The 12,544-nt window shown below is 40.7% G+C and overlaps 1 protein-coding gene across 1 annotated transcript in view; it reads right to left on the bottom strand.

Annotated features, from left to right (window-relative positions):
* The window catches only part of TLN2 (talin 2), a 523,010-nt gene that overhangs the window by 261,570 nt on the left and 248,896 nt on the right, over positions 1-12,544 (bottom strand). Inside the window, 4 exon segments of the mRNA XM_030188409.1 lie at positions 3,591-3,689; positions 4,846-5,054; positions 6,371-6,479; positions 10,224-10,337. Of these exon segments, the coding sequence (XP_030044269.1) occupies positions 3,591-3,689; positions 4,846-5,054; positions 6,371-6,479; positions 10,224-10,337 (531 nt within the window).

Below are 12,544 nucleotides of genomic sequence, written 5' to 3' on the forward strand. Positions count from 1 at the left end.
GAATGCGTTATTTAAATGTTCCATACAGCATAAAAACAAGCCGTTAGCAATCAAGTTAAACAATACAGAATACAAGAAAGAGCCAAGACATGAATAAGGGAGAATAAAATGCAATAAACTTGCATCTTAAATTAAAGGAAACTGCATCACCACAATGAAAATGTAATTTTAGGTACAGTTGAACCTTTATCATTAGATAGCTAGTTATGAAAATATTTTTCATTAGTTAATGGAGAACTAATTCTTTCCACAATCCTCCTATAATTTTCTTGGGTGTGAGAATCATCATTACCAATTCATACTACTCAGGTGTTTTTTTTCTTTATACAACTTACTTATTTCTTTTTAAACAATACAAATCCATTTTCAATCAAATGCATCAAACAGCACCCTTACAACTCCAAACGTCATATATCTCTACCAACTCAAAATTCCCTGCACCCACCCCACCCCCTTGTTACGGTCCTCCCACAACCATCTCTACCCTCAAAGTATGTGCTACTACCATGCTCATTCTCTCCCACACCCTTAATATGTGGAATCAACCCTGCCCCATTCCAACTGGTTTCTAGCCTACAACTTTCAGTTAAAAAAAATGTACAAAAGCAGCGTACACATATAATCCTTCCCAATCTTACAATCTTCACCACAATGTATACCATTCCATCATCCCCACTACCACTACTCCTCCACATGTAATATCATCATCTGCCCCCTTGTATCTTACATCTTGAACCTGCCACACTCATGGCTCTGGGTAAACTTGCAGAAATAACCATGTGTACTGATTGCCGAAACTGAGGATACTCTATATACACTCTAATTCTATCTGGTAAGATTCCAATGTACTGGTGTGAGCACTAAAAACATTGGGCATTTAGGGGGGGGGGTGTCAACATTCAAAGCAACTTAAACAGGAGACGTTCCTGGCCATTTAAATCAATTGTGCAGGGCTATCTGGGGATACTCACTGGCACTTAATCGGATTGTGTCACTGAATATCCCCTGTAACCGCCTTTGTGGTCGGTCCAGGGGCAGAGTTATTTGTCCTGTTTGTCTGTCCTAATTAGATTGTAAGCTCTGTTGAGCAGGGACTGTCTCTTCATGTTCAAGTGCACAGCGCTGCGTATGTCTAGTAGTTCTATAGAAATGATAAGTAGTAGCAGTAATAGAGTTAGGGTGGAGCAGAAAAATAGCTGGTTAGTGACAATTTTCAGCTCACGAAGGGCTAGATTCTATATATGGTGCCTGAAAATTCCGTATGGAAACAAATATGCCAAAATTTTATAGAATAGGCTTAAATTTCCGTGCAATACATAGAATACACCGAGCGACTCTCCACGTGACTAAATTTGGTTGTGGCCATTTACACTATGTTTAGTTAAGCACTGAGTGGGTGTATTCTGTAACACAGCCCATAGATTTTAGAAATGCCTATGCCCCGCCAATGGCCACACCCCCTTTTCAACTATACGACTTAGAATTTACGTGCACCACGTTACAGAATACACTTAGCAAGTTGTGCGCGTAAATCTTAATGCCAATTAGTGCTAATTGTTTGTTAATATCTAATTGACAGAGCTGATTAGCTAGTTAACCAAGTTATGCACGTTGCTATAGAATACGCTTCGATTTCCACACGGAAATTAAGGCATGATATATAGAATCCGGCACTCAACGGCTAATTAACTCCATAAAGTCAGAACAGTAAAACAATTTGAGGCCCTTTAACTAAAGGGCAGAAAGGATTGCACGGGCTTGGCACGCTGCAAATTTTGTCTACCACCGGGTCCCTTAATGCATTAATTTAACCAGGAACTTGTCTGAATATGGGCCAATGCCCAGTTAATTTCAAGGTCAGTGGTCATACCCGGATATTCAATGCCAGGAGCCACACATGCTCAGCCACTGGATATCTTGGTTTAGTTCAAGTCCACAATGGAAAGTGGCTTATCAGCTGCCTACCGCCACAGGCTGAATATTTACCCCATAGTCTTCTTGTCCATTCAAAACAAGCCTTCCCATATCTGGAATACTTAGTAGCAGTGGCGTTCCTACGGGGGCTGACACCCAGGGCGGATCACCGATGCGCCCCCCCCTCCTGGATCAGTGCGACGCCCCCCCCCCCGGTGAAAGAACCCCCGATCCCCCGTCGAACCCCCCCAGGGTGCACGCCGCTGGGGGGGGGGGGGGGGTGCCGCGTGCCTGCCGACTCTTCGTTTTCATGCTCCCTCTGCCCCGGAACAGGAAGTAACCTGTTCTGGGGCAGAGGGAGCATGAAAACGAAGAGCCAACAGGCGCGCGGCACCCCCCCAGCGGCGTGCACCCGGGGCGGACCGCCCCCACCGCCCCCCCCCCTTGGTACGCCACTGCTTAGTAGTGCCTTATTAGTAGATCCAAGTGTATAAGTCAGCTCATAAGTCTCTAGATGAGCCTATAAATAATTTGGTGTCTGGTCATGTAATGCTTTGAAAGTGAGCATTATCTTAAATTGCACTTGATAAACCCACATTTCAAAAAAAAAAATCTTTTGATAACTTGATCATTAAATGTAAAACAATTAGAAATGTGAAACTGTGTAATCTATATGAGCACAAACCTTTTTGTATAAAAATTATTTTGGCTTTTTACTGCTTTCACCCAGGATTTATTTTTTTGACTACAATTTAAATACAACACAAGTGGAACAAATTAAGAATATAAGAAAAAGGAGCACACACTCTCCTACAAGTAAAAATATGACAAACGGAAAAAAGTAGGGGGAAGACCAATTTGATTCTAACTTAAAAATGTAATACAGTCGACAATAATAAAATAGCAAGTTAATAGGTCCAAACTCATGCAGTATATCATAAAAATCAGTATGTGTAACATAAAACTGAGGGGGACTTTTACTAAAGATTAGCTCGAGTAACCTACAGCAGGGCCCATAGGAATAAAATGGGAACTGCTGCAGATAACTTGAGCTAACCTTTAGTAAAAGATTCCCTAAGTCTGTAGATCCACACTCGACACAGATCTGAGTTCTGCTATTAAAGCCTTCCTCAGAAGTCTCAAGATCTAGCCAAGCAGGTGTCAAATTTGTGTGCAGGCAAAATAATTTTTCATTGAGTCTGCATTTTGCTTTGTTACTGATGGTTCTTTACAGCACTCATTGAAAAATTATTTTGCCTACACATGAATCTGACAACTACTTGGCTAGATCTTGAGACTCCTGAGGAAGGCTTTAATAGCCGAAACACAGATCTGTGTCTAGTCTGGTCTATAAACTTAGTTTTATGTTACACATACTTACTTTTATGGTATACTGCATGAGTCTGGACCTATTAACTTATTTTATTGTCATCAATGATTTTATAATACATGAAATTTTAAAGTTGGAATCGATTTGGCCGTCCTTTACTTTCTTCCATTTGACTATAATTTAACAATACTTGTTAAAAATCTAGGATAAAATGTCTGCATTTTGAAATGTTGTGGATTGTAGCAGAATTAAAGGGCTGAGGTACAAATTGGATGCATTATATGTATTGTAGTTCCTGTACCACAATTTCACCACTGATTACTCTTAACCAATAAGATAAAATTACCTGGAAACGTTCATCAACTTCATTCTCTCCTATCTGCCTTAGAAGATCCCCACTGGCTTGTCCAATACTTCCAGCTGCAGTTAAGACAGTCTGGCGAGGCTACAAAAGAAAGAAAATAATGAATATAAAAAAGAATGCAAAAGGGGGGGGGGGGGAGGTGAAATTTCCCACAGCAGTAGTCAGCATTCTAATTGCTGACCACAGTTTTTAAATTCATATGTGTATTCAATACCTCAATATGTATAGTCAGTGGTGCCGAATATATGCTTAGTGCCATAACTGCTGGTTCTGATATCTATTTAGGCTAGGCTCGATATTTGTCAGCTCTAAACTAAACATACAGTTTATCTGTCATGTAAGCCACGTTGAATCTGACCCCCTTTCAGGCTAATATGAAATATAAATTCCATAAATAAATAAAATACATCTGTATCACAGCTGAATGCTGTCATTATATGGATATCTGTGGTTACCACTCCTACTCTACCCTCCACTATATGGACAGTACCAAAGCAGGTAGACATATTTTCAGCCTAATACTATCTGTATAATGGCCAAAAATATATAGCAAATTTATATGCTTAGCGGGCCAAAATGAATAGGCAGAAACAACTAAGTCCCTGCTATGTCTAACAATCTATACGAGAGAGGGTTTTTTTTGTGGGGGGGGGGGGGGGGGGGGCAGAATTAAAGTAGTTTTTTAAAATTCTGTTAATAGATTTGCAAAGAATATAGGGAAATACAATAGAAGATAACAAATATTCCTATTGAAACTACATTGAGGGAATCATTAAAATCTTCATTACCTATTATAGTTCACTTTTAAGGGTTAGATCTACTGGAAGGTTTTCCCATTTCTTGAATAACACCTTAAGATAACATGTTGACTTCTTTAAATGAAAAATTAAACTGCATAGGTTGGAAAGTATTAGATTACAGAAGAGAGAAAGCTTTAGATTAAGTGGATGGCAAGCGCCATGTGTAGATAATCTTGTAACTAGTGCTCTTAAATGTAAACTTTACAATTAATTTCTATATAAAAACCATAAGATGCGCTATACTGGTTCAGTTAAAAGGTTCACCGAACCTAGCATCCTCTCTGCCACAGTGGCCCATTCAGGTCATGAATAAGAATACACCCCCACCCTCCTCCCAGCTGGCAAACTGATGGACCCACCAATTTAACTTTTTATAACAAATCTTAAAATAAATGTTCTATCAAACTAGAAAGATGGATAGCTTCCAAAGCTGTCACCTCTTCTGAGGTAGGCTGAACAGCCGTCAGCAAATCAGATACGGCACCAGCTAAGGTCCGCGCAGCTTTCAGAAGGTTCTCTCCGCTTTTGACCTCATCATCCATAAGCGCAGCCAACATCTTCACACCCTTTGACATCTCCGTCAAGTTGGAGGAGATAGTTGTGATTGCACATCCCACTGCTGTGTAGTCTGTGTCAGCTGGGTCACCTGCAAAGTAGAAAAGTGTCATAGCATGGAGAAAGAAGAGAAAAGGTGCCCTGATACTTTTCTGGCTCTTGCTTAAAACTACAAAACTTTGCTAATCTTTTTTGGATTATGGCAGCAGTTCATATACCACTTCATTCTGTTTTAAGATAAAGTCTTGTGAGAAAATGAAGTAGAAGTTAGTTAACCGAAGAAAGCAGAACTTCAATGAACATGTTTATTTGACCTAGAACCCAATTGAACAGAAATGGTTTGAGTAGAAAACAAAAAAAGAACACCATAAAATATTAAAACAATGAAATCAAACACAATGAAAGCACAATATAAACAAATTATAAATCACTTTCCACCTATCCTAATGGAATAGAAGAGCAGAAGACATAACTAAAGCAATCAACTAAAAGCCTTTGTAAACCTGGAGGTTTTGGCTCTCTTACAGAAGGCCAAAACTTCCATCTATTTCAAATTTGATTGTGCTTTTCAATGTACTGATCCATCAAAGTAAATTTAAGTAGCTTTATAAGCAGAAAGAGAAGCTCGAAAAGAGCTCAAAGGATGACTTTAGGAAGAGGGGGCAAACATGTTTTCAAAAAAGTAGATGTCCCTCTGTGAATAGATTAAAAAACATTTGAAAAGTAATTGTGAGCCAATGTAACCTCTAAAAATCGGGGTCACCCTATCCTTGTAGCTCACACTAGAAATGGTCTTTGTAGCATTATTTTCTACCAGATGGAGGCACTCTAGACACTTTTTGTGGGTCCAGTCACTAAGCTATTTATAATAGTGCAACCTTGACAAAACAAAGGCCTACATCACGTTTCTCAACTGGTCCTTCAAAAAATGAACAATCTGTCAAACAAAACACAGTTGTGCAAAACAGATTCAATAAATCACATGGATCTGTGGGAGCAAAACCCTGAAATCTGTTGTAGGGAGACTCAGTAAAGTAGAAACACCTCCAATTAAATATGGTAATATTATCATCCATATGATGAAGAGTTTCCATCAGGAATGATAGTAGTCTTTGATGAGTCAGGATTCTCACAATGAAAATCAACCCTTGTTTAATGGGTAAAACACCAGAAATTATTCTGCTGAGTGAACAACTGGTGACATTATCCACCTTCTTTGAAGCAATTGCAGATCAAAAAATATTAATCATCAACAAATTCAAACCTCCAGGGACTAAGAGTTGTTAAAAACTGAGGGTCTACTACATAATATACTTAAAGGTGACTATAAATTGAATAGATTTCTTCTAATAATGAACATAAAAAAAAACAAAAATAATTTTCAGTGGAGGAAGATTTGCTGCTCACCTGCTGTGAGATTGACAACCGAAGCAGTTCCTGCCGTGATTGCATCAACCTGAGAGTGGATTTCATGCTTCGATTCATCTACTTTGTTTTGAACCCAGACTCTTGAAGCCTGAAAAGCCACACCATTACAAAAACATCATTATCATGTTTGCTGTGATTGATAAAATAGCATGAGATAGGTTTCGGTAAAGTGTCAAAGGATGATCTTAACAAGCCTTTGAGTCTATTTTTATTTTAGAAGTAAATTTAAGGTCCAGACACTTTTTCCACAGTAAATACATACACCCTTTAAAGGTCTGTATTTTTTAAATTACAGATGGGATTATGCATTTTACTTTAGTCAAATTAAAGGCTACTAGTATAAAATACAAGGATATGCACAGCCTCAGAAGATTCACGTTCTCATTAACTTGATGCTTTTTTAAAAATTCAATATTTATTCAATTTAAAAAAAGTAATTATAAAGCACATCAACTTACAAGTCCTATAACACAGGAAAAAGGGAACAGCATTAAATCACATTCTTCGGGTTCAGAAGAAAAAATAAAAATTCACGCAATCACTAATACTAAACAAAATCATTTCCTGTCAACACAAATACATATGGAGAGGAAGGAGAGTGATAAAGGTAATACAAAAGCTACCAGTAAATTATTTATTTGTTACATTTGTATCCCACATTTTCCCACCTATTTGCAGGCTCAATGTGGCTTAACATAGTACCTTAGTGGTGATCGCCAGTTTTGGTAGAACAATTATAAGAATAATTATACACTGTTTCCTTTAGTGACGCTCTGCAAGTCCTCAGAGCCTGTCAAAGTCTTGTCTTCTCTGCACCAGTTTAGAGGGCTACCAGTAATGCACACAGAATAAACCCATGAAATTATGGAGAAAAACTCGTTAACAGCAGGGGCAGGAATGACTGGGGTTCACTCCTGCCTCAGACCCCCCCCCCCCCAAGACCACCAGGGATTGTAAAAGGTGGGCCCAGGGAAGCCTAAAGGAAGGTGGGAATTTTGGGGGGAAGGGGGGGCTCTATGGCATGCTTGTGTGTGTTTGGGGGGAGGGGGAAACAAGGCTCTGCTCCAACCCCCTTAAGAACATTCCCAGTGAGCAACTGGGTCACAGGTTAGCAGCCCAATGCTCCCAGGGAGGATGAATAATGCAGTTTGTGATGTTGAATGCAAGCTGTGTTATTCAGTGGAGGAGGAGTGGAGGAGTAGGCTAGTAGTTAGAGCAGTGGGCTTTGATCCTGGTAAACTGGTATCAATTCCCACTGCAGCTCCTTGAGAAACTGGGCAAGTCACTTAATCCTCCATTGCTCCAGGTAAAAAATACCACCTGTATAAAATACGTAAACCACTTTGATTGTAACCACAGCAACAGGGTATTATCAAATCCATCCCCTTTCCATGTCATATGCTGTGGGAGAGTCACTAACCTGTGGCAGTGGAATACCACAGGTTAGTGATTCCTGGCATAAACTGTATCTTAGTAACTTCCCCCCATTGTGTGTACGCAACTAAAATTGCTTCTTCCCTGTTAACTGAGATTACACACCTCGCCTGAGCGCCTGAGAGAGAGGAGCAGGGAAGATCTATCATTTGTATGATAAGTACAGACGTACTGTTTGATAAATGCAATAAAAAGAACTGGACGCAATATCAGTGTGTGGAAATCATGGATTGATGTTTTTTTCTTTATTGGATGCATTTAGGATAATGTTATCTTCTTTGGTAGACTATACAATATAGCAAAAAACCCCACAAAAATAATTAAGGCATTTCTCTAAATAGTCAACTGATCATAATAAGTTTGACCTTTTATTGCTTTCTAGTACAGCAGAAGCTAAACAAAGAACAACCCTCTGATTATACTACACCAGTGGTTCCCAAACCTGATCCTGGAGGCACCCCAGCCAGTGGGACATCCACAATGAATATTCATGAGAGATATTTGCATGCACTGCCTCCACTGCATATAAATCTCTCTCATGAATATTCATTGTAGATATCCTGAAAACCTGACTGGCTGGGGTGCCTCCAGGACCAGGTTTGAGAAGCACTGTACAACACATTAAACAGAATTAGCTATGACGTCATGAATGTTTATCACTTATATGAAACAAGATCTAGAAGTAAGCAGTCAAGGGGAATGGTGGCAATATCCAATATATACAGCAGACTGTAAAATGCAGCCTGGGAAATACCAGAATGGCTTAATTTACATTCAATTTACCTATTTTCAAATATCTTTCATTTCCCTCCTCATTCTATAAACTTGCATGCACAATTTTATGATCAGCACACAAGGCTGTGCACCAAGTTACAGAACAGTGTCAGTTACATGCCTAACTTATAGATTAAGTAGCTACTAATGGGCAACAACAACCAATTATTGATCAAAATTGCAGTTAATTGGCACAAATTTGAAGTTACACATGTAACAGCACTTAGTTGATATTCTACAATCATAGTGCCTCCTCCTTTTAGTGTGAAACCCGCTTTGGGGGGTGGATGTGGGAGGGGCATGGGAAGGTAAGGGTATGCCAAGCATTTACGCGCTAAAGTTATATAATACTATTAGTTATGCACCTAATTTACAACAATTAGGTGTGAAAATTTACACCAGCCATTGAGCTAGCATAAGTGCTCATACCCAAAGTTCAGCGTATAACTCTGGACTTACACTAGAATTCTGTAACTACAATTACATCCCAGTGCCTAACTTTAGTTGACTGGTAAAGAATTACCCCCTTTGTGGTGTAAGGAGGATCATGGAGGGCAGCAGAAAATGATCTCGGGAGTAGTGAACTGCAAAAACCAGAAGCACTGGGAAAGGGAGAGGTGCCCTCTGGTGGGGAGGGGACACATGAAATACTTAAGAAAAGAGGAGGACTTTAAGACCTAGCACCGCATGAAGGAGGGCGGGGAGCATGGGAAACAGGACTACATCTCCCAGGAGGAAGTAGGATCAGGGGAGGATTGGGAGGTGGAAGATAATCAAAGAAATGAGCAGCACCTGGAGGTGGGGGAGGGGGTGACTCTATGGATTGGGAGTTGTTTGCTCAAGAGGGAGGGAGAGAGTTGGAGGGAGGAAGTGAGGAGCAGATGGAGTTTTTTGCTCAGGATAATAACTGACTGCTAAAGGAAAAAGACTTAAGAGGGAAGCCTAAGTCTGCTGGCACAAGAGTGCAGTTTCTATGAGAATACTTGTTTTCCTGGACTGTGAGGACTATTTATTTGGATCAGGTCAGTCTGAACATTGTGGATGGTTGTCAAGTGTTGGTGGCTGACAAATGTGGGAGGTGAAAATGTCTCCAACTCCTGTGTGGAACTGAATAGGAGTGGAGTTATAGACTGAACCTGATAGAGAATACTGCGACATTACTGGGTGAAAGAGGGAACTTTGAACTTTCACTTTAGGGGAGGGGAAAAGGGGAGCAGAGCACTGAGTGAGTGAACACTGAATTATAGCTGCCGGACTGCTTTCGGTGGTGGCTGTGAGACCCCAGCTGAACGGGGCTGAGAGCTATAAGATCTCCAGTTGAAAGGAGAAAGATTGACCCTAGCAGTCTGCACGGACGAGTGTGGAGTTAAGGGCAGACTGTTCTAGTGAGATGAACTGTGGACCTGAGAGCAGACTGCACGAACGAATGTGGAGTCGAGCACAGACAGCACAGACGAGTGTGGAGTCTGGAGCAGGCATCACTGGTGGAGTTGACCGGCTGACAATGGTTACACTACACAAAATTTGAAAAAAAGACAGTGTTTACAGAGAATGATGCTATTATAGAGGGCTTTGCCTGCAAAGCTTACGAAGATGCTCCAGCGCTAGTATTCAGTCTACGTACCATATCGTGTCCAAGAGGTGGCAGGTTATCAACTTCATTGAGGTCTGTCTGTGCCTGTTGCACAGCGTGCATACTAGTGTTAATGGTCCCCATCAAGGCTTGCTGGGCTGAGGTCTACAAAAAAAGAACATACAAATTTAACAGATACAAACCATATATGATTATTATCATACCCTAGACAAATGAAGGCCCCTATTCAGTAAAATTCAGCACAAGATAATTATTGTATAAAATCTACCAAGATAGGTGCTATGGCAGAAAAAGCATGATGTTATTGTGCATTAAGAATTATTGAATAGGGGCCAAGGTGAGGAAGAAAAATCTAATTTACTAAATGAAGCAATTTTGAAAAAATAAAATCGAAAAATAATTAAAAGGCTAAGCTGATGTCTTATAGAAGGTACATATCCTTGTTTTAGTAGCATTTCATTACATTTATAAGAACTTGTATTGCAGCATCTTTGGAAACTGCACCAAATCTAAGTTGAGTGGACTTGTGCATCATCAATACTCTATTCTTGTTAGTAAGGAAGAAAACATTAGTAAACCCAACTTTCACTTTAAAGTTTCTTTCAAAATGAAATAAAATCCATTTTTCCCCAGCACTAATACAGCTACCAGAACTATTCAACACACTTGAGTTCCCACATATTTGAGTTTAATTCCTCAATAAGCTACAAAGGCACTTTTGTCTTTGGCATGAACAAAAACACAGAACATGATGGAAGATTATGACCATACAGCCTATCAACTCTGCTCACACACACCTCGTGCTTAGTTGTATCACCCCTTCCTCTTCCCCAGAAATATCTGTGCTTGTTTCATGCTTTCATAAATTTTGATATAGTCCTTGTCTCCATCACCTTCCATTCATCTACCCCCCTTTTTCAACCTCACCCAGTGAACCCTCACTCCACAGCCCCCTTTCCATTGAAAGCAGCTTTGCAACCTTGGAAGTAGAGGAAGCAGAGCACTTTGGTTTGTGGGATGTAAATTAGACAACTTGTGCCTCTGACCCCATAGTTTCTTAGTTGCTGATGCCATGTTGATCAAAACGTTAGCCAAGTCTGGTCCCAGTGGCTTATTCCATTCAACTGCCTATGCTGGAAGGTATCAAAATATCAGACCTGTCAAGTCTCTCACATTCTTAATTGGCCAGTATGATATAAAAGCGGAGGCAACTCATTATCACCAATACCTATAATATCCAGCACCAAAAGATTTTTCAACCAATTCCTTATTATCGAGCAGGCATGGAGGGGCATAATCGAATGCAAACGCCCATCTCCATGGGCGTCTATGTCCGAGAATGGGTACGTGAAGGGGTGGGACAGACCGTATTTTGAAAAAAATGGGCATCCATCTTTCATTTCGAAAATACGGTTTGTACGGACCTAAATGCCATGGATTTAGTAGTTTGTGAGCTGGGCATTTGTTTTTGTTTTTTAGCGATAATGGAAAATAAAAACGCCCAGCTCAGAAACGTCCTAATCCAAGCCATTTGGTCGTGGGAGGGGCGAGGATTCGTAGTACACTTGCCCCCTTGACATGCCAGGACACCAACTGGACACCCTAGAGGTCAGTGCGGTGGACTTCAGAAAACTCTCCCACATGCATGCATAGCTCCCTTACCACGGCAGCTGAGCCCCCAACCCCCTCCCCCAAAACCCACTACCCACAAATGTACAACACTACCATAGCTCTTAGGGGTGAATGGGGCACCTACATGTGGGTACAGTGGGTTTTGGAGGCCTCCCATTTACCAGCACAAGTGTTACAGGTAGGGGGATGGGCCTGGGTCCGCTTGCCTGACGTGCACTGTGGTACCCACTAAAAGTGCTCCAGGGACCTGCATACACGCAGGCCTCTAGGACTTGTTGCTGCTGTATAACTTTGGCATACCAGTTGACACCTGAAGACTAATCTCTTTGAAAAAGTCCTTTATTTGAATAAGCACATTTACTCACATTTAACTGCAGATCAGAGGTTGTGCCCCACTGGCAAAGAGTCTTCCTGGTACTGAGATTAGCAGTAGGTCAGAGCTGGCAGAATGCTGTACAATGCCCTCTTTCAGCAACATTCAAGGTAAGAACTAAGTTCTGTAACGTGGCTAATACATGAAAGGGATCTTAAACTGGCTTACAAAAATGGCCACTACCTCATGGATTACCAGAAAGAAAACAGGGCACACTCTGACCCAGTAAGCAGGGGAAAAAGCACCATGGGAGTACAGCCTACCAACTACCAACATCGTGAGCATTTACCACAAGCTAGTGGAATCATGGAGCCCAATACCCTACACCCACCACAATGCATTGCTG

Source organism: Microcaecilia unicolor, chromosome 1 (genome assembly GCF_901765095.1).
Source record: "Microcaecilia unicolor chromosome 1, aMicUni1.1, whole genome shotgun sequence".
Classification (NCBI taxonomy): Eukaryota; Metazoa; Chordata; class Amphibia; order Gymnophiona; family Siphonopidae; genus Microcaecilia; species Microcaecilia unicolor.